Genomic DNA, 22,604 nt, shown 5'->3' with positions numbered 1-22,604 from the left:
TTAATCTCATCATCATCACTGTATAATCTCAGGAGATAAATTAGAGTTGGATATACAGATTTAGGACTTTTTAGCAAATAAATGGTTGTTGAATGAATGAGAGTATAAGACATTATATAGAAAGGAGTTAGTTGAATCAGAAAAGCCATTTCTGGATGGATGGATGATGGATGGATGGGAAGAACCCACAAGGGTTACAGAATGAAGATTAGTCATGTCACACAATCCAGGGAAGTCAACAGAGTCGGATGTCAGAGAGAGATTAAGTAAGATAAACACTGAAAACTGTCCATTGGATAAGGCAACGGTGGGTCATTTCTGCCTTGGCGAAAACAGGCTTGTAGATCTTACAAAGACAGAGGCAGATGATAACATGAACAGCAAAACAGCACTCCTCGTACATTGTAGAAACATAGTCAAGAAATAACCTTTAGGTTTTTATGATCAGTTTAATTTGGTCTTAGGTTATTTCATCTATGAGTTGGGGGTGAATAATGAATAGCAGCAGTTGGATCATTTTACCTAAATTGTTTTCTTAAGCTAACCAGCAAGCATGCTTTGTATTCTGACTTTGAAGTAATTAATGCCAGTCCAGTATTGCATACTTATGACACCTTCCCCAGTGAATTGCTTGCTTTCAGGAAGCCTTCATTAGTGTTGGTGTGACCCAACCCCATTTACTGGATTCCTCTCAATAGTATACAGTGCGGAAGGGTATTATTTATGCATTCAACAAATATTTATTGTGCCTTGATTTATGCTAGGTACTAGTCTAGGTGTTCGGGCTATGTCAGAGAGTACAACAGGTAAAAATCTTTCGCAGTAGCATTTATATTTCAGATATATATACTTATAGGAAGTGATTTAAATTATTTTTAAATATGGTCATGAAAGTGACGGTAGAATGACATCCATAACACAAAGTGATACATAGCAAAGATTGAATTAGAAAGTTTTAATTCCTGGTTCTGCTACTTGGTTGTTCCAGTCTTAGTATGTCTATTCATAAGGTATATGAAAGTCAATAACTATGTTGTATACCTGATGCTAATAGAATATTGTATGTCGACTGTAATTGAAAAATAAATTTTAAAAACTTTAAAAGAAAGTAAGAGATCAACCGAAGAACTTGTATGCATGCATATAAGCATAACCAATGGACGCAAGACACTGGGAGAGTGGGGGTGTTGAGGGCATGTGCCAGGGGAGGGGAGGCCAGGGGAAGGTCAATGGTGGGGGGGGGGGAGGGGGAAGGAGACATGTGTACTACTATTTGTAATATTTTAAACAATAAAATAAAATTTAAAAAAAGTAATGTCTAGTACAGCAGGTCACTCTGAATATTGAATTTTATAGAATAAAAGTAAAGTATGTATGAACACTTTGAAAGTGAAATTTTATATAAGGTTATGGGCATGATGATACCACCATCATCATCATCACTGTATAACTCTCAGATCACATTAGCCACCATAACTACCATAATGACCCATTTTCATATGATGAAGGTATAGTCAGGGGTAAGGTCCTAAAGTAGTTTATATCCTTGAAAGAGGTGCTAAAAATTAGTAGTTTTTACTTGGGGGACAATATCCTCTGACACAAGATTATATATTAGCTGAATTAAGGACATACATTCTTGTTTAACAGTCAGGCTTGTGAAAGGGTGTTGTTTTTTAGGGGACCCTAATAGATTTATGGGTTCTGCTTTGGGAAATGCTTAAAAGGTAAAACCACAATACAGAACACGGAAGAGACATATAATGGTTTGGCTTGGTTTTTCTTATTTTGATACTTTAAAACTTATGTGCTGCGAATTACATGAAACTGTCACCAAACTTGAGGCCTGTTTTCTTTAATATGGCATCCCGTGCATCCCATTCAAACATTTTAAAAAGACCTCTTGCACTATTTTAATTATCCTATCTGTTTTAATCTTCCAGGTCCTAAGACCTTTGGATTGTCTGACCCAAAAGACCATCAAGTAATCACAGCAATAGAGTATCAAGGTAGAGTACCTTACTGCTTTTCACAGACTGTTTTGTTTAAATCACCCAAGAGTATGGCACATGTGAAGTTGTCTTTCTGTTTGTCCAGACCTTCTGCCTCACCTCACACTAATTCTTCTGCCTAAAATGCCATTTCTGCCTTGGGAACTCTTTTTCCACCTCCTCAATGGAAATTTTGGATATGCGATGGAAGACCTGATGTACAAGGAAGGTCTCTTATTGCGTAAATTATCTGGAACAAAGCAAATCTAATTTGTGAAACTGGGGAGATGGAGATCTTGAAAGTTTCCAGTCAGGTAGATGTGGTAAATGGAGATTAACACCGCAAACCTCATGCTATTTAATATATTTAAAATGGCATGAATATAGTCTATTTTGAGGTACCATTTTGCTGTTTATTTTAGCTTCTTCAAAATATTTTAGTTTCAGTTTTGCGAGATGAAAAAATTCTGGCGATTGGTTGCTCAACAATGTGAATATACTTACCATGATTGAACTGTACAATTAAAAATCAAGATGTTGTGCTAGCTGTTTTGGCTCAATGGATAGAGCGTTGGCCTGTGGATCAAAGGGTCCTGGGTTCGATTCCGGCCGAGGGGACATGCCTGGGTTGTGGGCTTGATACCCAGAGCGGGGTGTGCTGGAGGCAGCAGATCAATGATTTTCTCTCATCATTGATGTTTCTATCTCTCCCTCTCCTTTCTTCTCTGAAATTAAATATATATTTTAGAAAATCAAGATGTTAAATTTAAATTATGTCTATTTTACCACAATTTAAAAAAATGTTAATGGTTTATATAGCCAACAATTTATAAGGCTTTTATAAGTTTACCTCAAATATTGACTATCTACTACTTTTCTGAAGTCTCTTTTACCTGGAACACAATAATCCTAGGAAAATAGAAGAATGACTGTTTCTTCAATATCATACTTGTTGAGGCAGAGATGGTAAGCATTTAAGAAACAAGTCTTGATGTCTGATACTTCTTCTTTAGGCATGTCGTAGGTTCCCAGAGGTAGAGAGAGATAGTTTAAAGGAAAGAGCAAAAATTATAGGTGAAGACTGGGGTGTGGAGAATTAAATGAATTAGTATTTAACCAGTACTTACAGTAGTACTTGGCACATTCTGTTATCTGTGATTATTTAGTAAAAACATGCTATAATAAGAGTCAGCCTATCATTCAAAAATAACATCCCTTAATAACAAATTACTTACGTATTTAGAAAGTTCTAATATTTTACGTAAGCTAATACAATACTCATATCATGGCTTAGTTTTAAATGGGCAGAGGTGGGAAGAGGAAATGAAAGATTGGAAGTAATTTGGAACTATGGAATGTACGTAGAGGAAGGATGAGTAGGTCTGGAAGAGGTACCAAAGACACTGTCAAGGCCAAAACAGTGAGCACATTGAGAGGAAGATGGGTCAGGGTGCTCATGAGGGATAAGGAATGAAGTTAGTTTCTCCTACTTTTTACTTTCCTGGAGGTTCTAACTGTTGAGTGCAACAGGATACCATGGATATACATCCATCCCTGCCCCCTCGGCCCTATGCCATGATATCTGAATTAGAATGCCAGTTATATTCTTTAGTCTTATATTCCTTTTTAAAAAACTTACTGATGCCCAAACCAGTTTGGCTCAGTGGATAGAGCGTCGGCCTGCTGACTGAAGGGACCCAGGTTCGATTCCGGTCAAAGGCATGTACCTTGGTTGCGGGCACAACCCCAGTGGGGGGTGTGCAAGAGGCAGCTGATCGATGTTTCTCTCTCATCGATGTTTCTAACTCTCTATCCCTCTCCCTTCTTCTCTGTAAAAAAATCACTAAAATATATTAAAAAAAAAAAACTTACCGAGCTCTGGTTGGTGGGCTCAGTGCTTAGAGCATCAGCCTTCACCCCAAGGGATCACAGGTTCGATTCCCCTGGCCTGGTCTGGGCACATGCAGGAGGCAACCAATCTATATGTCTCTCTCACATCAGTGTTTCTATCTTTCTCTCTCTCCCTCCCTTCCAGTCTCTCTAAATATCAATGGAAAAAATACCCTCAGATGAGGATTAACAAAATAATAATAATGATAATAAATAAAAAACTTATTCAGGCAAAATTCACATAACATAAAATACACTGTGTTAAAGTAAACAATTTAGTGGCATTTGTACATTCACAATGTTGTGCAACCACTACCTCCATCTAGTTTCAAAACATCACTCCATACTAAAACTCTGTACCATTTACATTACTTTAAAAAAAAAATGTTTTTATTGATTTTAGATAGAGAGGAAGGGAGAGGGAGAGAGAGAGAAACATTGATGTGAGAGGGAAACATCAATCAGCTGCCTCCTGCATCCTCCCTGCTGGGCATCAAGCCCACAATCTGAGCATGTGCCCTGGCTGGGAATCGAACTGGTGACCTCTCGGTGCATGGGATGACGCTCCACCAACTGAGCCACACAAGCTAGGGCTACATTACTTTTTAGTGTGTGTTTTATGTTTACTGCAGAAAATTCTTCTATAATTTATTGCAATCAAATGTTTGTCTTAGTCCCAAGTAAGTATTTTTCTATCTTTTGGTTTCACCTCTGCACCTTTTAATTAAGAATTACATTTTGGTTCCGTTTTATATGTGCCCCAATCATTCCAACTTGGCTCTCCATAAAGCAAAAATAAATTCCTACTTCTACTTTTTAGTTTTAGGATATTGCATACAGTAACTTGATTTTACTTGCAGTCTAAAATATTTTATGATTTATGTATACATTAGAGGCCCGTTGCACGAAGAGATTCGTGCAATAGGCCTTCCCTTCCCCGGGCTGCCAACACCACTTTTCCTCCCGCACCCGCAACCCAGGCCTTCACTCCTCCGGACGGAGCCTTCAGTCTTCACTCCGCCACTTCGCCCCTACATATGCAAATTAACCCAAAAAAGATGGCGGTTAATTTGCATACTCTCCTGATTGGCTGGCGAGCATAGCAGAGGAATGGTTAATTTACATGTTTGTCTATTATTAGTTAAGAGGTGTTCCATCCAATTCATTCAGCATCTTGTCTCTATCACTCTGATGTCAATACCAGTAAATCATGAATTAATTCCTTCTTTCCAGTACTGCTGTTCTCTATCACTTCCCACAGTGGTGCCAAAAACAGAATAAGACTGAAAAAAAGGTGGCTCTACCAGGCTTTTAAATTATATGAACAGCCTCATGTAGAGTATCCAACCCCGAGAGCTATAAATTGGGGTTTAATAGAATGCTTTTCTCCACAGAAGTAATTTGAATTCTTCACAATTACTTTGGTAGTATCAATTCTCTTCTTGCATTATATAAGATTTTGATGATTTTAACTTGCGCACAGAGAAAACCAGAAGATAGTCAGCAGTACAGAATCCTAGAAAAACTAAAATTCATAGCATAGCAAAATATTTGTGCCAATGCTTTATCAGAACACAGAATTAGCCCTCGCTGGTGTGGCTCAGTTTATTGGGCATTGTCCCGTGCACCAAAAGGTTGCCAGTTCAATTCCTGGTCAGGGCACATGCCCATGCTGTGGACTCAATCCCCAGTAGGGGGCGTGCAGGAGGCAGTCAATCGATTTTTTTAACAATATATTTTTATTGCCTTCAGAGAGGAAGGGAGAGGGAGAGAGATAGAAACACTAATGATGAGAGCGAATCATTGATCTAGCCAATTGATGTTTTGATCTCACATCAATGTTTCTCTGTCTCTCCCTCTCCCTTCCTCTCTCAAAAAAGCAATCAAAAAACAAACAGGCACTAAACTTTAAAAAAAACAAAGAATTACATTTTCTCAATCTAAATGAAATAAGCATTTTAATGGAAAAACTTGGTGCATTTTTTGTTTCAATGTGCCTTATTTTGAGAAAATATGATTTATCTCTATATTATTTTCTTTGTTGTCTCAAAGGTAATATTTTAGTTAAAATCTAAGTGATTTCTTAGGTGAATTTGTAATGGCAATAAAGTGTGGATTTCTGTCATGTCGAGACAGTCTTACCACTACAACTAAGAGAAGCTCCTCATGTATGAAAGTAATAATGACCATTTATGGCGCATGTACTATGTGAAAAGTGCCATGTGCATCCAAGTACATAAATACATCATCTCATTTAAACCTTACAACAACTTTACCTATTGTGCAAGTTAGGTAATTTGCACAATATCACACAGCTGGTATTTGGCAAAGGTCTAACTTCAAAGCCTGTGCTAAACTACTGTATGATGACGTAATGACCCTGAGGGCTAGATGCAGAATGATCCTGGCCTTGAGTGTTGACTTTTGGCTGAGAAGAAAAAGGAGAGTCCCTGGTAATTATCTTTTAAGTTCACTTGGTTCTTTATACCCAGATGTTGATCCCAGATTTACTGTTCCTCACGGGTCTGGGGGTCAAGGTACTGGCACCTCAGGATCTGGGCCCTGGCTCATCCCTTGCTTAGAGCACACCCAAAGAATCACATGGCAAATTCTAAATTGGAGTTCTAGGACATTCTAGTTAGAATTCTAAGGAATTCTAATTCCATCTTTTTTGTTATTATTATCTTATTGACTTCAGAGAGGAAGGGAGAGAAACATTGATGTGAGAACATTAATCGGCTGTCCCTGCACGCCCCCTACTGGGGACCTAGACCGTAACCGCAGCATGTGCCCTGATGAGGAATCGAACTGTGACCTCCTGGTTCATAGGTCCATGCTCAACCACGGAGCCATTCAGACAGGATTGAATTCCATCTTTTAAGTGTTTGTTCAAATGTCACCTTCAAAACGAGGTGAACTCTGACTACATTCTTTTTTTAAATTGCACCCGTCCCCCAGAATTCCCATGCCTCCTGTACTCTGATCTACTCTATTTCTATAACACTTATGCTAATATACTATATAATTCACTTCATGATTTTCTGACCTCTTGCCAATTGTAAGATCCAAAAGGACAGAGACCTTTGTGTTGCCCCTTGGCACGGCTCCAGAACAGTATCGGACGCACGCAAAGTACTCAGTGTATTTCAGACAAGTTGCACAGACCATTTCCCCACAGTTCATGTGCTCAGTGCGAATGAGGCTGGAGTGGAGTCCACTGCATTTAGGAAAATCCTTGGTTATGTTTTCAAATGTAATTTCTGCAAAGGTTCCCCATAGAGCAGTGAGGAGAGAAATTAGGAACAGTGGTGTGCATGTGTCTAGTTAAATATGTGAAACAATTGAAAGTAAATGTATTCCTAAGAACGAGGAATATGGGCTAAAAATGAGTGTGGGTGTGTGTTTAATTGTTGGAAACTCAACAAAATACGGGAAGGAAACCTATCTAAAACTCAACACTCCGGAAAGTCCCCACCCATTCTCCTTAATCAACAGAATGGAACTGTGTTTCCTCAGACCAGTTCCTCAGCACGCGTTTGTCTTTGCAGTCTAACTGTAAACATGTCTGTAAAATGATGGCTCTCTGTAAGGTAAAACCTGCTTTTACATCTTTAGGCATCTTTGAAAACAACTTTGGGGTTTTTTTTCCCCTTGCCTTTCTTTAACCTACTTTCTATTTTCCCTTACCTTTTATTCTATTTCTATAATTCTATCAATACATGTGGAACTAAAAAAAAAACTTTAGCAAGCTACATAAAACAAAAAGAAAAATAATCTATCACACAGAAATCATCACTGAGTTAATATTTTCATATATATTTATACAGGCTTTTTGTTCATACCTATATGAATATTTTTAATACAACCAGGATAGTATTATAAGTATTGCTTTCTAATCTACCTTATCATGTAATATCCTGTTGGTGTCTTTTTTAATGGCATTAAATCTGTTTACCATCAAAATCAGACATATGACAGAGTTTTACCATAATTTATCTGGATTGTGGTAAGGAATAGGGTTCACCAACTTGTTAGAAGACAATATTGGGTTTGTATTAAGCATTCGGAGAGAGGGTAACCAAAGAAGGGATCTTAGTGGGAATGTAGCCAGTTGAGGGGACGTTTGTGCGTGTGCACAGCGTGGCCTGGGCTGGACTTGGTGCCTCTGCTGGGCACTGGTTATGAAGCACGCTCAGCTTACCGGCACCCTGGCGCTCAGCACATTGGACCGAAATGGCATCATCTGATTTGCCTCTTTTTCCAGACTATAAAATCCTCAAATCTGAGGCTGGAAAGGATAAGATCATTAATCATTGCTGCCATTTTAAAGTACTTACTGTGCATACATTATTGTATTTGAAGACTCACAAGAATTTGAGATGTTATCTTACTTTACAGATAGTAACTGATGCCCAAGAACTAGGGGAAGTAACAAAGTGTCACACAATTATTATGTGGAAGAGCTATAATGCTTTCAGTTTACCTTTAGGTTAAGCCATGTGGTAGATGTTAAGGTAATTTATGAATAAATAGACAGATCGATGGATGAAATGAATAAATGGATGGATGGATAGAATGAATGAATAGAAATACAAAGGAATAACTTAAGGATGTTAAAAATTCATTGCCTAATTAAGTGAAATATAATTTCAGAGGGACAATTTAGCAACTAAGTTCTTTTGTTGTTGTTTCTAGAGGTTATTTTAACCTGCAAATTCCCAAGGAAGACCCCGGCCTCCAGATTAGAGTGGAAGAAACTGGGGCAGAGCGTCTCCTTTGTCTACTATGGCCAGGATCTCAGAGGTAAGAAGCTGTGGACTCGAGGTGAGAGCAAGAGCATAAACACCAAGCACAGCTGCTACCCTTTGGTTTACACATGAGAACAGGACACAGCTGGCTGCTGGAAATATATGTATGTATGTGGGGATGAAACCAACAGTGAGTGACGGAGACCTAGCACACAGCCCCGAAACGGAGAACACAGCGCAGAAGTAGGCGGACTCCACTGGGGCCCTGGACCCTTCATGGCTCAGCTCAGGCCTCCAGGGTGTAAAATGCAATTGTTCTTCCTCTCGAGAGAAAGGAAGACAAGATGGTGCCGGCGGGATGCCGGGTCACTGCTCGGTTGTAATAACTTGGTTGTATTTCAGCATCTCCATCACGGCAACGCTTAGGGAGTAAGACTTCGAGGAGGGTACATGCAACTGCCTTTACCCAGTGCCTTCTCTTCTTATTTTTTATTTGTCTTACATTTCTACTCCCTGTTCTTCCTATTGAACATGGGACGAGCTTTTGATTTAAAGTGTTGATGGATGAAAGAAATGCTAGGATGGCTGGGATTTGTTGCACCATAACTCAGTGGTTAGAGCACAGATACAACAAGTCAGGCCATGCATTGATCGCTCTAAGGTGGGTGATTAAAGAAAATAAGTTTGAAATAGCAGCACCCATATACAATTTTTAAGTTAAGTTTATTGATTGAAAAATAACTGCTTTGGGTACTGAATGAAGTGACTTGAGGAAGGTAGTATATAGACAGTGACTTGCATTATTATCAACAACGTTGTCTTCTCTTTCTAAAAGGTGACTTTAAAGATCGAGCTCAGATGATGGATTTCAGTATCAGGATCAAAAATGTTACAAGAACTGATGCCGGGAAATACCGTTGTGAAGTTAGCACCCCAACTAACGAAGGCCAAAGGCTGGAAGAGAACACGGTCACTCTAGAAGTATTAGGTGATGTACTTGTATCTGTGTGATTGCTGCTCCCTGCCCTCCTCCCCATCACCCAGCCCTGGGGGCAATGGGGCAACTCAGGGCCCAGGCAGCAGAGTCACAGAGACCACCAGCACCATCTTTCCTGCAGAGTCTCGACCATTTCTCACTTCACCTCATTGGCTGATGAACTGTGACTATTACTAACTCGTGATCACAAAACCTCTCTTCATTCAAGATGAATGTAAATCTTAATGGCCCTACACTGTACGTAGGAGCATTTTCCTGCAATAGCTTTCAGCATATGTAGTATTTCTCCTACCACACAAGAGAGTATCCCATGAGATGATAAAAAAAAAAAAACCAGTAAAACAAAAAGGTAGGCCAGGGGAAGTATTAGAAATTATTTGGTAAAGAAAAGAAATTAGCATTTATTATGCAGCTGCTATGCATCAGGCCCTTTCAAATATGTAATTTTACTTCATTGTCACTGACAACCTGAGTTTCACAGATGAAGAAATAGAAGTTAAATGGTGTTCCCAAGGCCACACAGCTGGTAGGGTCAGGATTTGGAGCTAACCACAAAGGCCTTATGGTTAATTACTGTAGAAATCACTGATGGATATTAACAGCTTATGATTACTGTTGATAGAGGAACATGATCTTTGCTCCTTCATAGATGTTAGTATAAAATACCAAGCAAGAGGAATAAAATCACTTCTTTTTGCCTAGCCGGTGTAGTTCAGTGGTTGATCGTCGACCTATGAAACCAGGAGGTCATTGTTCGATTCCCGGTCAGGGCACATGCCTAGGTTGCAGACTCGATCCCCAGACTTGAAAGGGCCTGATGGGGTGTGCAGGAGGCAGCCCATCAGTGATTCTCATCATTGATGTTTCCATCTCTCTCTCCCTCTTCCTTCCTCTCTGAAATCAATAAAAAATAAAATAAAATCACTTCTTTTTTCTATATACCCCCGGCTCTTTCTATAATACTAGTGACATACTAGTATAGAAGAAATCCAGAAAACCTTGCAGGGGAATCAGCGGGAGTATTGGCCTTCTATTGCTACATAACAAGTGATCCCAAATTTAGCAGCATGAAACCCCACCCACTAATTAGCTTGCGGTTTTGCAGCTCAGACGTCTAGCATGACCGACAGGCTCTCTGCCCAGGGTTTTACAAGGTTGAAATCTTCAGTCTGACAAAAGAATGGCTAATTGTGCTCGTGCTTTGAATCTTTCATTTTCCCTTTTGTGATGAGCCAGAGAAAACCACGTTTAGAAGAGTGATTGAGGAGGTCAGCCCCTGTCAGAAACAGTGGATTTTGGACCTTAACTGCATCTCCTAGATCCCTAGATCAATGTTTGCTGGAATAAATGAGAGAAAGTATATGTATACCAGGGCTGGGGAATTTGGGGGACTGTCTTAAAATTCTGCTCACCACTTAGAATTCTGGGTTTAAGTTATCTAGTAAAGTCTGGTTTACTTACAAATCCCTGCGGCCAGATTCTCTAATTTGGCCAGTTCTAGGTATAATAGGATTTTTTTTTAAAACTATATATTTTTATTGATTTCAGAGAGGAAGGGAGAGAGAAACATCAGTGATGAGAAAATCATTGATTGGCCGCCTCCTGCTCGCCCCCCACTGGCACTGACTGGGAATTGAACCGTCACCTACTTCCTGGTTCAGAGGTCGACACTACCACTGAGCCACACCAGTCCCGCCCAGAATAGAATCTTAGTTTGAGTACTGAGCCTGAAAAAATACACTCACGTTTGATTTCTTTTGAATACAGTTGGTAACAAAACATTAAAACAATTGGTGAGGGAGAAAGTAGAGATTGCTCATCTGAAGAATAGTTGTCTGCTAACATCATGCTTGCTGTTATAACAGAAAAGTACTCTCAGCGAATGGCTTAACATAATAGAAGTTTCTCATGGAGGTCAAGTCTGAATGGTTGGGGCAGAGATTGTAGTGGTGGAGTTATATAATTCTACTTGATGAGATTATTAGAGACCCAACCTCATGTGGATCTGTTATCATCAAAACACAGCTTTCCGAGGTCACCATGTGTGTTGACACCTACTTGGTAGTGGGAGGGGGTGGGGAGTGAATGAATGGAGAGTCAAGCATGAGGCCTTTATGGAGCAGGCCTGGAAATGGCACAGAACTCATGCACATGACCCCATCAGGCAGCTAGGAAGCCGGCAAATGGTCTAGCTTTGTGCCCGTGAAGAAAGGCCATAGGTCTTTCGAACAAGTAGCCAGTCTCGCTCACAGATGTCTGATCAATCTTCTCCTGGCAGTTAAAATCCTTGTTTGGCTTATAAATAACCAATGCCATTTGACTCCCGTCCCTCAGTGGCTCCAGGAGTTCCAACATGTGAAGTCCCCAGTTCTGTTCTGAGTGGAACCGTGGTGGAGCTGCGCTGTCAAGACAAAGAAGGGAACCCGGCTCCTACATACACGTGGTTTAAGGACGGCACCCGCCTGTTTGGGAATCCCAAGCTCGACGCCCAAATCACCAACAGCTCTTACACAGTGAATACGAAGTCTGGAACTCTGGTGAGGGCATGGCCAGCCTTGGCCCAATAGCTGTTCGGCATTTGGAGGGGAAAAAATAATTGGAACTTAAAATGATGTAGAATAGAGGGCTGATATCATTGCTTGTTAAGTGGAGATAGGAGAGGGCAGAAGGAACGATGGGGGTGCATGCCCAGAGAAGAGAGGGGAAGGGCTGGGACCGGAGATGGGAAGACAACAGACGACCGGGGAGCTGAGCACACAGTGAGCTGGGACAGAGCAGGTTGATCCATGATGACGGATCAGGTAGCTCACCCCAGGTAGTATTTACAGTGTCAGGGAGATGCACAGAAACTCTGGTGTGGGGAGGGGGGGTGCCCTTACCCCAGTGCCAGCCATGTAGGAATAGCATTGCCAACCTATGATAGGATGTCTGTGTCATTAAACTCTTCCATAACTAGATCATCAACAATTGTATGATCTGTATCAGTGATTTAAGAATCTATGATTAGATTTTCTCATTGATGGAAAATTTCACCTTTCTAGGAACACTAATGGCAACCTAACAAACAAACTCTTTAAAGTTAATGACATTTAAAAATTAAAGTATTTTTACCTTTTTGTCTCTGACGTGTAAGGTAGAGATGGGAAGTCAAAATCAAGATCATTAAGCTTGAAGCTTTCTTTTTCATTCCCAAAATTTAATTTGTCAGTTTTAAAATGTCTGCTTTCCCATACGCGGAGTTACTACCACAACCACTATCAAAAAATCTTAAAGGCCCGGTAATAATAATTTTGATGGATTTTAAAAGGAGGATATAATGTTTCCTTTCATGCCTTCAACCTACAAGTGCATTATAACATTTAAAAACTAGCTCCTCTGGCAAATAAAAAAGCACATTGATAAATTGGCTAAATAACAAGCATATCAATGGATGTGGCTACCCCTTGAGGAAGGCCACGCTCTGGCCCTCTGGGTGTCAGTAGGGTGAGTCAGCAGGTCCTGGTGAAACTGGGCAGAAAACTTGCCATCACACTTCGCTATATTTACTTTTCCAGTTTATTTTTTCTCAGAGCAGGTGATAAAAGCCCCAAGGCGAGTCTGAGATGATAACATTCACTTTCCTCAGTTACCCTTGAAGTATCTTGTGATGACAAGGGCAGAACCGGCTTAGGTTTTGAGAAATGAGCAGCAACCAAGATACCAGTGTACGGGTGATGGTGACTTCCTTTTGATGACCAGTTGTCATGTGTTGGAAGATCATTGTTTTAGTCTAACTGATTGTTTACGCACCCTCGGCCTTGAGCTCATGGCGAATATTGTTGAAGTATTCTGACTTTTGGGGGAGTGAGAGATGCTTCCGTAGAGTTAAAATAAACGAGGAAACACTTTCATCCCACCACGCTGAAGTCTACAGAAAGGGAGAGTGGGTGGGTAGTGAGTAAAGAAAAGTGAGAGAGGAAAAGGGTTAATAAGAACCTTGGCTATTTTTAGGAACATACGTTGCATGAAGAGCAAAGACCAGGAGCAGGTGCTTCTTAAAGGTTCTTGGCTCTCATAGCTAAGCAGTGACCGCTGCCGGACTGAGGTGTGACAGGAGGCATGAAGGAATGATTCCGAGCACCCTCTTCCCCTCTGTGCTGGACCTTGGGGGTCCTCTACCGAGTCCAGATACCACTGCATTCACTCCCTCTTCCCTCCCTCCCCTCCCTCCCTCCCTCTTTCCTTCTTTCCTTCCTTCCTTCCTTCCTTCCTTCCTTCCTTCCTTCCTTCCTCCCACCCACTCTCCCTTCCTTCCTTCCTTCCTTCCTTCCTTCCTTCCTTCCTTCCTTCCTTCCTTCTTTCCTTCCTTCCTTCCTTCCCTCCTTCCTTCCTTCCCTCCTTCCTCCCACCCACTCTCTCTTCCTTCCTTCCTTCCTTCCTTCCTTCCTTCCTTCCTTCCTTCCTTCCCTCCTTCCTCCCACCCACTCTCTCTTCCTTCCAGCCTCCTACCTTCCCTCCTCCCTGTCTTCCTATCTGTCTGCCTGACTTTCTCCCTTCCTTGAAATCTTCCTTTCTATATTTCTACCTCCCTCCCTATCTCCTCCCTTCCCTCCTTCCCTTCTACCCTCTCCCCTCCCTCCCTCTCCCCCTCCCTCCCTCCTTCCCTATCTAAAATTCCCAAGGGGATAAAACTATCAATAGCAAGAATGAAACCTATACCAAAGTCTTACCTTTCAGTTACTTTAGCAGGGAGTGGAAGGAGCAAGGGTTGGACTTCACGGTTTTAGAATTTTCAAAAATTCTACAACTGATAGAATTTGTAATCCTATGAACCACATCGATTATGATTTTCCCAGGCTCCACATTCCCTCCTGGTGGTAGTGCTGGCTCTTTAGAAGTGCTCATATGTGCTGCTGCATTGAACTCAGTGTGGCTTCGGAGAGTGTACCAGCCCTTTCAGGCCAAGAAGGCCTTCCCTTGCAAAGGGGGTTAACTAGGAGAATTAGAAGTACCTAGAACACAATGTACTATGAACTTTAAAAAATGCCCATTGCTTTCTAACGGTACTACTTCCCCAGTTTCACACACAAAAAGATACTTCTCCATAAATCTTTCTCTGTCAAATTAAGCGGGGGGCCTAGCTATTTACTCCTTGAAGCTGTGGAAGATTTTTGAGTTCATAGTAAAAATACAAAGTCTTAAAGTCATTGAAAAGGAAAGACCAACTTACCACAAAAGTTCAAGCGACATGGTTATTTTAGGAGCCTACTCACAGATTTATTGCTTAAAAAAATACATTGATTTTTCTCCCTTCCACAAAATTTCAGCAATTTAACACTGTTTCAAAACTGGACAGCGGAGAGTATTACTGCGAAGCCCGTAACTCTGTTGGATTTCGCAGGTGCCGTGAGAAACGAATGCAAGTAGGTAAGCATGAACTACTGGGAGGAACAGATGGCTTGCACTTAGGAGGTGTAAGGAGCCGGGGGGTAGGAGGAGCAAGGGGTGGGAAAGAGCTGAGTGGTTGGGAGGATAGTCTGGAGGGAATGTTTAAAACCAGCTTGATGTAAGGAGCAAAGCTGCTTTTTTTAAATCCATATACAATGCTAAATACTCTTGGCTTGTTTGGGAGATGGATGAAAAACAGCATCTTTGCTCCTTGTATCCAATTCTGGCTCTGCCATGTACTAGCTACACACTCTGCGGCGAATCATTTGACCTCTGTGCCTCAGTCTCCCCAAAATGGAAGTAATAATATGCCATCCTCACAGGGCTGTTATGAAGATGGAAATAATATTTGAAAGTGTTAGAGTAGCGCTGGCATATTGTGAACACTATATACGTGTTGTCTGTTTACTTGTTACCAGGTTATTGTTGTTAATTTTGTTGATCTTGGGAAATACTGTTAGACTTACTGCAAAGGAGATTCTCAAAAAAGATGTTGAATATAATTACGGATCTAGGTTGCTATAAAAAGTAGCTGCTGTATATTATGTTACACAAAATGAGCTTCTTAAAATCCAATAAAATTAGGGCTCAGGAATCTTCTCAGATTATAAGAGTTTCAGAACAAGCATATTGTTTTTTCATTTTATTTTTAATAACTTGGTTTCATTCTTCCTGTGTGAAAACTGTGTGTTTTGAAAATGGAGTGTAATAGAGAGGGCTGAGCTGAGATGGTACCCCAAGGGTTTAAAGGTCATTCCCGAGGGCTGCACCCGGAAGCAGAAGAGTGAGGTTCCCCTTGGTTCAAGAGCTTGTCCTCAGCATTTTGGGGTCAGAAATTCATTTTTCCAATGTGCTTAGGAGTATGCAGATACGTGTGCAGTAATGTGTATTGTTAAGTACAGTTAAATTCAGCACTATTTTTTAAAGAAAATATAATCTTGTTAGATTTCAGGGTATCCTAAAGTATAAGATATTCAATAGCACATTTTAATTTCCACAAGCAAGTTTGAATTTCCAGTGTTTTCATTTTATTTTTTTAAATTCAGGGATACATGTTACCCACCAAATTCATTCAGGTGTTGATATTGATAGTCAAACAGGAGCATTTGATTAATTATTAGAAACTATCTCTCTCAATACTGCTTTGGAGTTATCATTAGGAAAATTCATCACAATCTGTTATAAAAATTAACACAATCCGCCCTAACCGGTTTGGCTTAGTGGATAGAGTGTCAGCCTGTGGACTGAAGGGTCCCAGATTCGATTCCGGTCAAGGGCATGTGCCTTAGTTGCTTGCACATCCCCAGTTGGGGGTGTGCAGGAGACAGCTAATCGATGTTTCTCTCTCATCGATGTTTCTAACTCTCTATCCCTCTCCCTTCCTCTCTGTAAAATATCAATAAAATATATTTTAGAGGAAAAAAAAAATTAACATGATCCAGTGTTTTCCTAACTTCATTCATTCATATATTGTCCTCATGGTTTTTACCGTAAACTGTACCACTTACATTATTACTATTTATTTTTTCTTTAAATGGTCGTATTTAATTTTAATGCCTAATTTACCTACCTCTTAAAAAGTAATATCTGTGATAATTTGGTTTTTACATTCTAGTTACATTTTTCTAGCAGATACAGAACAGATAAAATACATAACAGATAAAATTTTGTAGTTTGTGTTTTGTTAGTAGTACCGCTTTAAGTTACACATGAATTCCACATATGTACTCTTTCTGGTATAAGTTAGTTTAAAAGTTAAAATTAGTTTGTTAAATGCTCATCCATTGTTCCTAGGTATTTCATGCCCTTGGTTTGGAATTTATAATTTGAAATACACAAGAATTCCTGAAATCTCATGTTCAGTTTTCTTTTTGAATTATCATTAATAACAGGGGCCCTCAAACTACGGCCCGCGGGCCACATGCAAATACAAATATTGTATTTGTTCCCGTTTTGTTTTTTTACTTCAAAATAAGATATGTGCAGTGTGCATAGGAATTTGTTCATAGTTTTTTTTAAAACTATAGTCTGGCCCTCCAATGGTCTGAGGGACAGTGAACTGGCCCCCTGTTTAAAAAGTTTGAGGACCCCTGATGAATAACATAACCAAAAGCAGAACCTGTGAACTGTTCTAAAGAAGTTTTTTCTGAAGTATAGAAAGTATAGGTAATCAGCAAATTATCTTTTGAACCATGTCCTAAAAGTGAGTTATTTACTCAGACTTCAAAAGCATGAAACTACCCATGTCTGTGGTACAGCTGCAAACAGAAGCTGTTGGAACTTTTTCAGTTGAAGGACTGCATCTGTCCTTCTATTGGACATGAATTCACTCCTGGTTCATGTTGCATTCCAGATGATCTCAACGTGAGTGGCATCATAGCGGCCGTGGTGGTAGTGGCCTTAGTGGTTTCCATTTGTGGCCTTGGTGTGTGCTATGCCCAGAGGAAAGGCTACTTTTCAAGTAAGTGGTTTCACCCTTGACTAGACAGATTCCCGTGGGGAGAGAGTTTTCTTATGCGACACCGTTCTCTTAAGCGAGAACATTTTTCTGGAGGCTATTTTTCGTTGCTTTTTCTGTAGTAGAGGATATCCAAGATGACCTGCAGGTGGGTCATGAAGCACCTTGGCAAACATAGGGAGCAAAGGCAGAGCTGCCTCAGCCCAACGTTCCGGGAGGCACCACTGGATACGCAGGAGGCTCCTTGGTGTGGCCTAGTGCAGCGATACCAAGAGATAGTCAACGTGGCTGGGTGTTCACCACACATTTACATGCATTGAAGATCCTTTTCAGTTAGGAATTGTATATCGCAAGCGGTAAATTGATTTCTGGTTTTATGATGAGATATTTCATTGAAATCTGCCAACTGTTTTATCAATGGATAACAGTGGAATGTTGAATGTCAAAGTTAGCACAACTGTATGTAGAAGAGAATTATTCAGTAAAAACTAGCAACCTGTTATACTGCAGTTGCTTCTGAACAAGGCTTTTAGTTCTTCGTGTTTAGACCTCTGGTGATGCTAAACCCCAATTTGGTGATAGGTTTGATGTAAATGTGTGAGATTTAAAATGAATCTGTTTCATTCTCTTAATGCATTTCCTTTTTCCTTAGTCTTTAAAATTACCCGAGAGCTCAAAAGCTGTAGAACTCCCCCATCAAGTCCATTGGGAATAGTGTATGAAGTAGAATTTTTAACGGAATAATACATAAATTAACAGCATAAACTAGTTTTAGATCCACTGTCTCACAGTGAACATTAATTTTGGAGTTTAGGTTTAAAAGAAATATTCTATACAAAAATAAAACTTAAATTTAAAAGGGGTTTCTAATAATAACACCTATAAGTAGATATTGTCATAAAATGTTTCCATGAACATGGTCTCAAGGATATTCTTTACAGTTAAGAACTGTTCTGTGAATGAACAATACTTGTTTTTTTGCTTGGTACTACAAACTAGTCCTGTGTAACTTTATGAACGGAATCGGCTGAGTCCCCCTGCTGGTCACCAGTGAAAGAACAGACAAAAGATTGCTCAAAATTCTTGTCATCTTTATCTCTACTTGCAAAGAATATATAAGTATTTTTTTGAAGATTTGGTAAACATTTTTTCTTAAAATAATGAATTAAAGAATTGATTTGGGTGTTGGTAGTTCATTAGCTAAGAATGTTACTCCATTTTCGTCTGGCAGAAAATCTAAGAGAACCATTTTCTTGAACTTGCATTTCAGACAGGGTTGGGCAAACTACAACCTGTGGACCAACTCTGGCCTGCCACTTGTTTTTTTATGGCCCATGAGCTAAGAAGGGTTTTTACAGATGAACTCTGGCAATCTATTTGAAAATAGGGAACATTAACTTTGAACCTTAATTAAGAGAAATGTTATCTTCCCCAAAGGAGAATTCCATTATTCTGTTAACACAAGAACTTATTATTATATTTAAAATTTTAAACAATAAAAGTTTTTGGAAGTTTGTTTTTTCTTTCTATATAATTACCTATGTGATAACCTCAATTTCACCTCTTGGCCCACAAAGTCAAAAATATTTGCATGTAGCCCTTCACAGAAAAAGTCTGCCAACTCTTGATTTAGAAGGTGCAAATGTCAGCAAGTGAGAATCAAGATTGAGAAAAAGAAATGAAGCTTAAACTTAATGTTTCTATGGACCTGTATTGTGCCATTTTAACTCTTGTACTAATGATATATACTTATTCTTTTGTAGAGGAAACCTTCCAGTAAGTATACTTTCTTTAAATGCATGCTTTTCTTCCAGACCAACTAATTTTCTGTTAGTCACCTGTTCAAAGCCAAATGTGCAAAGTTGAGTTAATCTGTGAAGGTTTTTAATCCTATGGGAAGTGACTGTGACTCAAGTTCATCAAGAAATATATCCCACCTCATGCCTACTTGTCAATGATGTTTGACTACCTAGAGACGAAACACATTTGTTCATTTGACTGCATAGGCATTTCCATAGTACTACTATAAAAAATAGATTTGCCGTCATTTGCTAAATAGAAATTTTCCAAGTAAAATGTAAAATTTTATTTAACAGTCATGTTTACATTTAATTAAATACTGATTCTTTGCCCAACACTGTCCTAGGGACTTGTGGTGACACAGCAGCGAACAAAACGGGGGGGGGGGGGGGGAGACACACGTCACCCCATAACCATAGTCACCACATAAAAAACTTTCTTTCCTGGGGAAAAATGAAACTCGAGATTATAATCTCAAGCCTTCAAAATGTTAAATGTCTGCAAGTCTCTGTTTTGCATATTCCACAAAAATCCTTAGTATACTAGCCCTAGGCTATAACCAGATACACAGGGCTTCTCTCTCTCTCTCTCTCTCTCTCTCTCTCTCTCTCTCTCTCTCTCTCACACACACACACACACACACACACACACACACACACACTAATATTGTGTCGCATGGCTTTCTCTGTGGATGCTGCCTATAAATAAAGGACTTCAGTTGGGATTTCTGGCTTTTTCTTGTACCTGGCTACAAATGTTCATCTTCCTGTTGAGAAAATGTATGGAGGTAACATTGACTGAATGAGGGTATGTGTTTCAGACTTGGAAGTGATCATTGTACTAAACGTCTTTTATATTCCACAAACAGGAAGAGTAACTCTGCATCTAAAGCCACTCCAATGGGTCAAAATGTGAGTATTGTTAACGCGTGTTTATAGAATGGATGTGTTTAGGGAATAAGGCAAGGGAAAGAAGTAATTATATAGAAGTAATGGGTTTGCACTTTTATTTCTTTATTTATTTAATATATTTTTATTGATTTCAGAGAGGAAGGGAGAGGGACACAGAGATAGAAACATCAATGATGAGAGAATCATTGATCGGCTGCCTCCTGCAAACCCTCCACCCCCAACCCCGACCCCACATTGAGGATCAAGCTCGCAACCCAGGAGGTGCCCTGACTGGAAATTGAACCATGACCTCTGGTTCATAGGTCAATGCTCGACCACTGAGCCACGCCGACCGGTGGATTTTCACTTTTAATATACTTTGTACAGTGTCTACCATGGCCTTTCGAAGGAGCTGAATGAATGTTAGCTTCCATCCCTGTCTGCAGTGGCATGATGCAGTTGCCCGGTATTTGTAGAGCGAGGAGGCTTTACCACACCATTATTTTTTCTTGTGGTGTTTTCTATTATTAGTCAGCCTTAGGGCTGGCATTATCCACTTCATTTTATAGATGAAGAGATTAAGACACAAGTTCTCAGAGGATTACAGTGGCTGAGCTGGGAACCAGGCACCTCGATTGTGTCAGCTTGACCAAGCAGCTCACTTCCGCACAGCTGTGGTCCCAAGACACTCCTTGGGTTAGTGAAAAGCACTGAGAAATTTTAAGGATGTAGAATATCCTCTGCTATTGCTGAAAGGAGAATCTCGGAAATCCTTGAAAAGATGCAATGATCATCTAACTGAGATGGCTAAGGGAACATAATTTAGACATTTGGACCCTGGTGTACTTCTGCATCTGTAAACCCAACAGTAAAGCCGTAAATCCATTGCTCAGATTTCGTAGCTCTTTGGGTGTATATTCAACTCTCTATGTCATTTTTCAAGAACACAGTGTGTGTGTGTGTGTGTGTGTGTGTGTGTGTGTGTTCCAATGCTTTTAGAAGCCTAAGCCCTTTCTAGAGAAATAGAGCACTGGTTTTCTGAACTCCTTTTCCTCTATGGCAGGGATTCTCTTAAATTTCCTCTCACTGGAGCTTGGGGTGGGGCATGGGCATCAGTATTTTAAACACTTGGGTGATCCTGCTGGACACTAATGTTGAACACCCACAAACTGCTCTATAGCATTTTTTTCCATCCAAAGATTTTTTTACTGTTAAATTATTTATTTATTCACTTTTCAATTTATTTTTTTTATTGATTTCAGAGAGGAAGGGAGACGGGGAGAGAAATGGAAACATCAGTGATGAGAGAGAATCATTGATTGACTGCCTCCTGCACATCCCACACTGGGGATCGAGCCTGCAACCCAGGCATGTGCCCTGACCAGGAATTGAACCGTGACCTCCTAGTTCAGAGGTCAATGCTCAACCATTGAGCCACACCGGCCGGGCGTTATAATTCATATATAATGAATTCTTATAATTTCACATAATTCTATTTTTTGGGGGGGGAAGGCTGCCCTGTGCAATGGATAATGCTTAGCAGCACCCCTGATCTTTACCCACTAGATGCTGTAGCACCCGCCCCCCCCCCGTAAATAAGAGTTACCCTGCTCCAATTCCCACTCCTGTTGCCTTCCTGTTTAGGAACAGTTTCAAAGACAGTGTCTCCTCGTATTTATTTAATTCACCATAAAATAGATTTAATTCACTTTGTGCTGGTTTGAACCTATAAGATTCTGATACACATAAGATTTATGTAGTTCTTTAAATATAAATTAATACTGTATATTTAAACGTGGTTTTTCTTTCTTTTCATAGGATTTCAAGCACTCAAAATCCTTTATAATTTAAAAGAATTCCACCTCTGAAATACACCAATACCACAGTTGTTCACAAGTTATTAAAAGATTATAACACTCTGCTTTGTCTTACATTTGCAAAGAGGTACATAAGGAGATGACATTGGTATTTTATTAAAATTTTTATGAATACTAAATCACTTGAGATCGTTATTTTAAACAGTCTGGGCTTCTGGTCAAGATGGCAGAGTAGGAAAACACTATACTCACCTCCTCCCACCCCACAGCGACATCAAAATGACAACTAAAGTGCAGAACAACCAACATTGAAAACCATCTGAAATCTAGATGAACAGATTATGTAAAACTAAGGATATACATAAGCCACTTCCAGGCTGGTAGGAGGGGCAGAGACGCATGACGGGCTGGTCCCACACCCACATGTGGCCATTAAAAACCGGGAGGATATCTCAGCTGCATAGGTCCCCGCTGAGGAGCAAGGATTCCCAACCCCATACCACCCCCATCCCCCAACCCCAGCCCAGCTTCCAGTGCTGGGAAGAGAAGTCGCCATAACTCCTGGCTGTGAAAGCCAGAGGGAATT

General features: G+C 40.0%; 1 protein-coding gene across 3 annotated transcripts in view; it reads left to right on the top strand.

The window, feature by feature from the left end:
* JAM2 (junctional adhesion molecule 2) overlaps positions 1-22,199 on the top strand; it is a 55,367-nt gene extending 33,168 nt beyond the window's left edge. The window contains exons 2-10 of one of the 3 annotated variants that reach the window (XM_081086511.1): positions 1,944-2,009; positions 8,577-8,684; positions 9,465-9,617; positions 11,961-12,163; positions 14,933-15,032; positions 17,407-17,514; positions 19,275-19,287; positions 20,180-20,222; positions 22,020-22,194. In XM_081086511.1, coding sequence (XP_080942637.1) covers positions 1,944-2,009; positions 8,577-8,684; positions 9,465-9,617; positions 11,961-12,163; positions 14,933-15,032; positions 17,407-17,514; positions 19,275-19,287; positions 20,180-20,222; positions 22,020-22,052 — 827 coding nt within the window. In that variant the 3' untranslated portion in view covers positions 22,053-22,194. Of the gene's footprint in view, positions 1-1,943; positions 2,010-8,576; positions 8,685-9,464; positions 9,618-11,960; positions 12,164-14,932; positions 15,033-17,406; positions 17,519-19,274; positions 19,288-20,179; positions 20,223-22,019 lie in introns of all 3 variants that reach the window. The other 2 variants (XM_081086512.1, XM_081086513.1) reach the window with 2 other exon arrangements.
* Positions 22,200-22,604: the final 405 nt, after the last annotated feature.

Source organism: Myotis nattereri (genome assembly GCF_964212035.1).
Source record: "Myotis nattereri genome assembly, chromosome: 3".
Lineage (NCBI taxonomy): Eukaryota > Metazoa > Chordata > Mammalia > Chiroptera > Vespertilionidae > Myotis > Myotis nattereri.
Note: the sequence above shows the minus strand (reverse complement) of the source record. Positions and strands in the feature narration are given on the sequence as shown.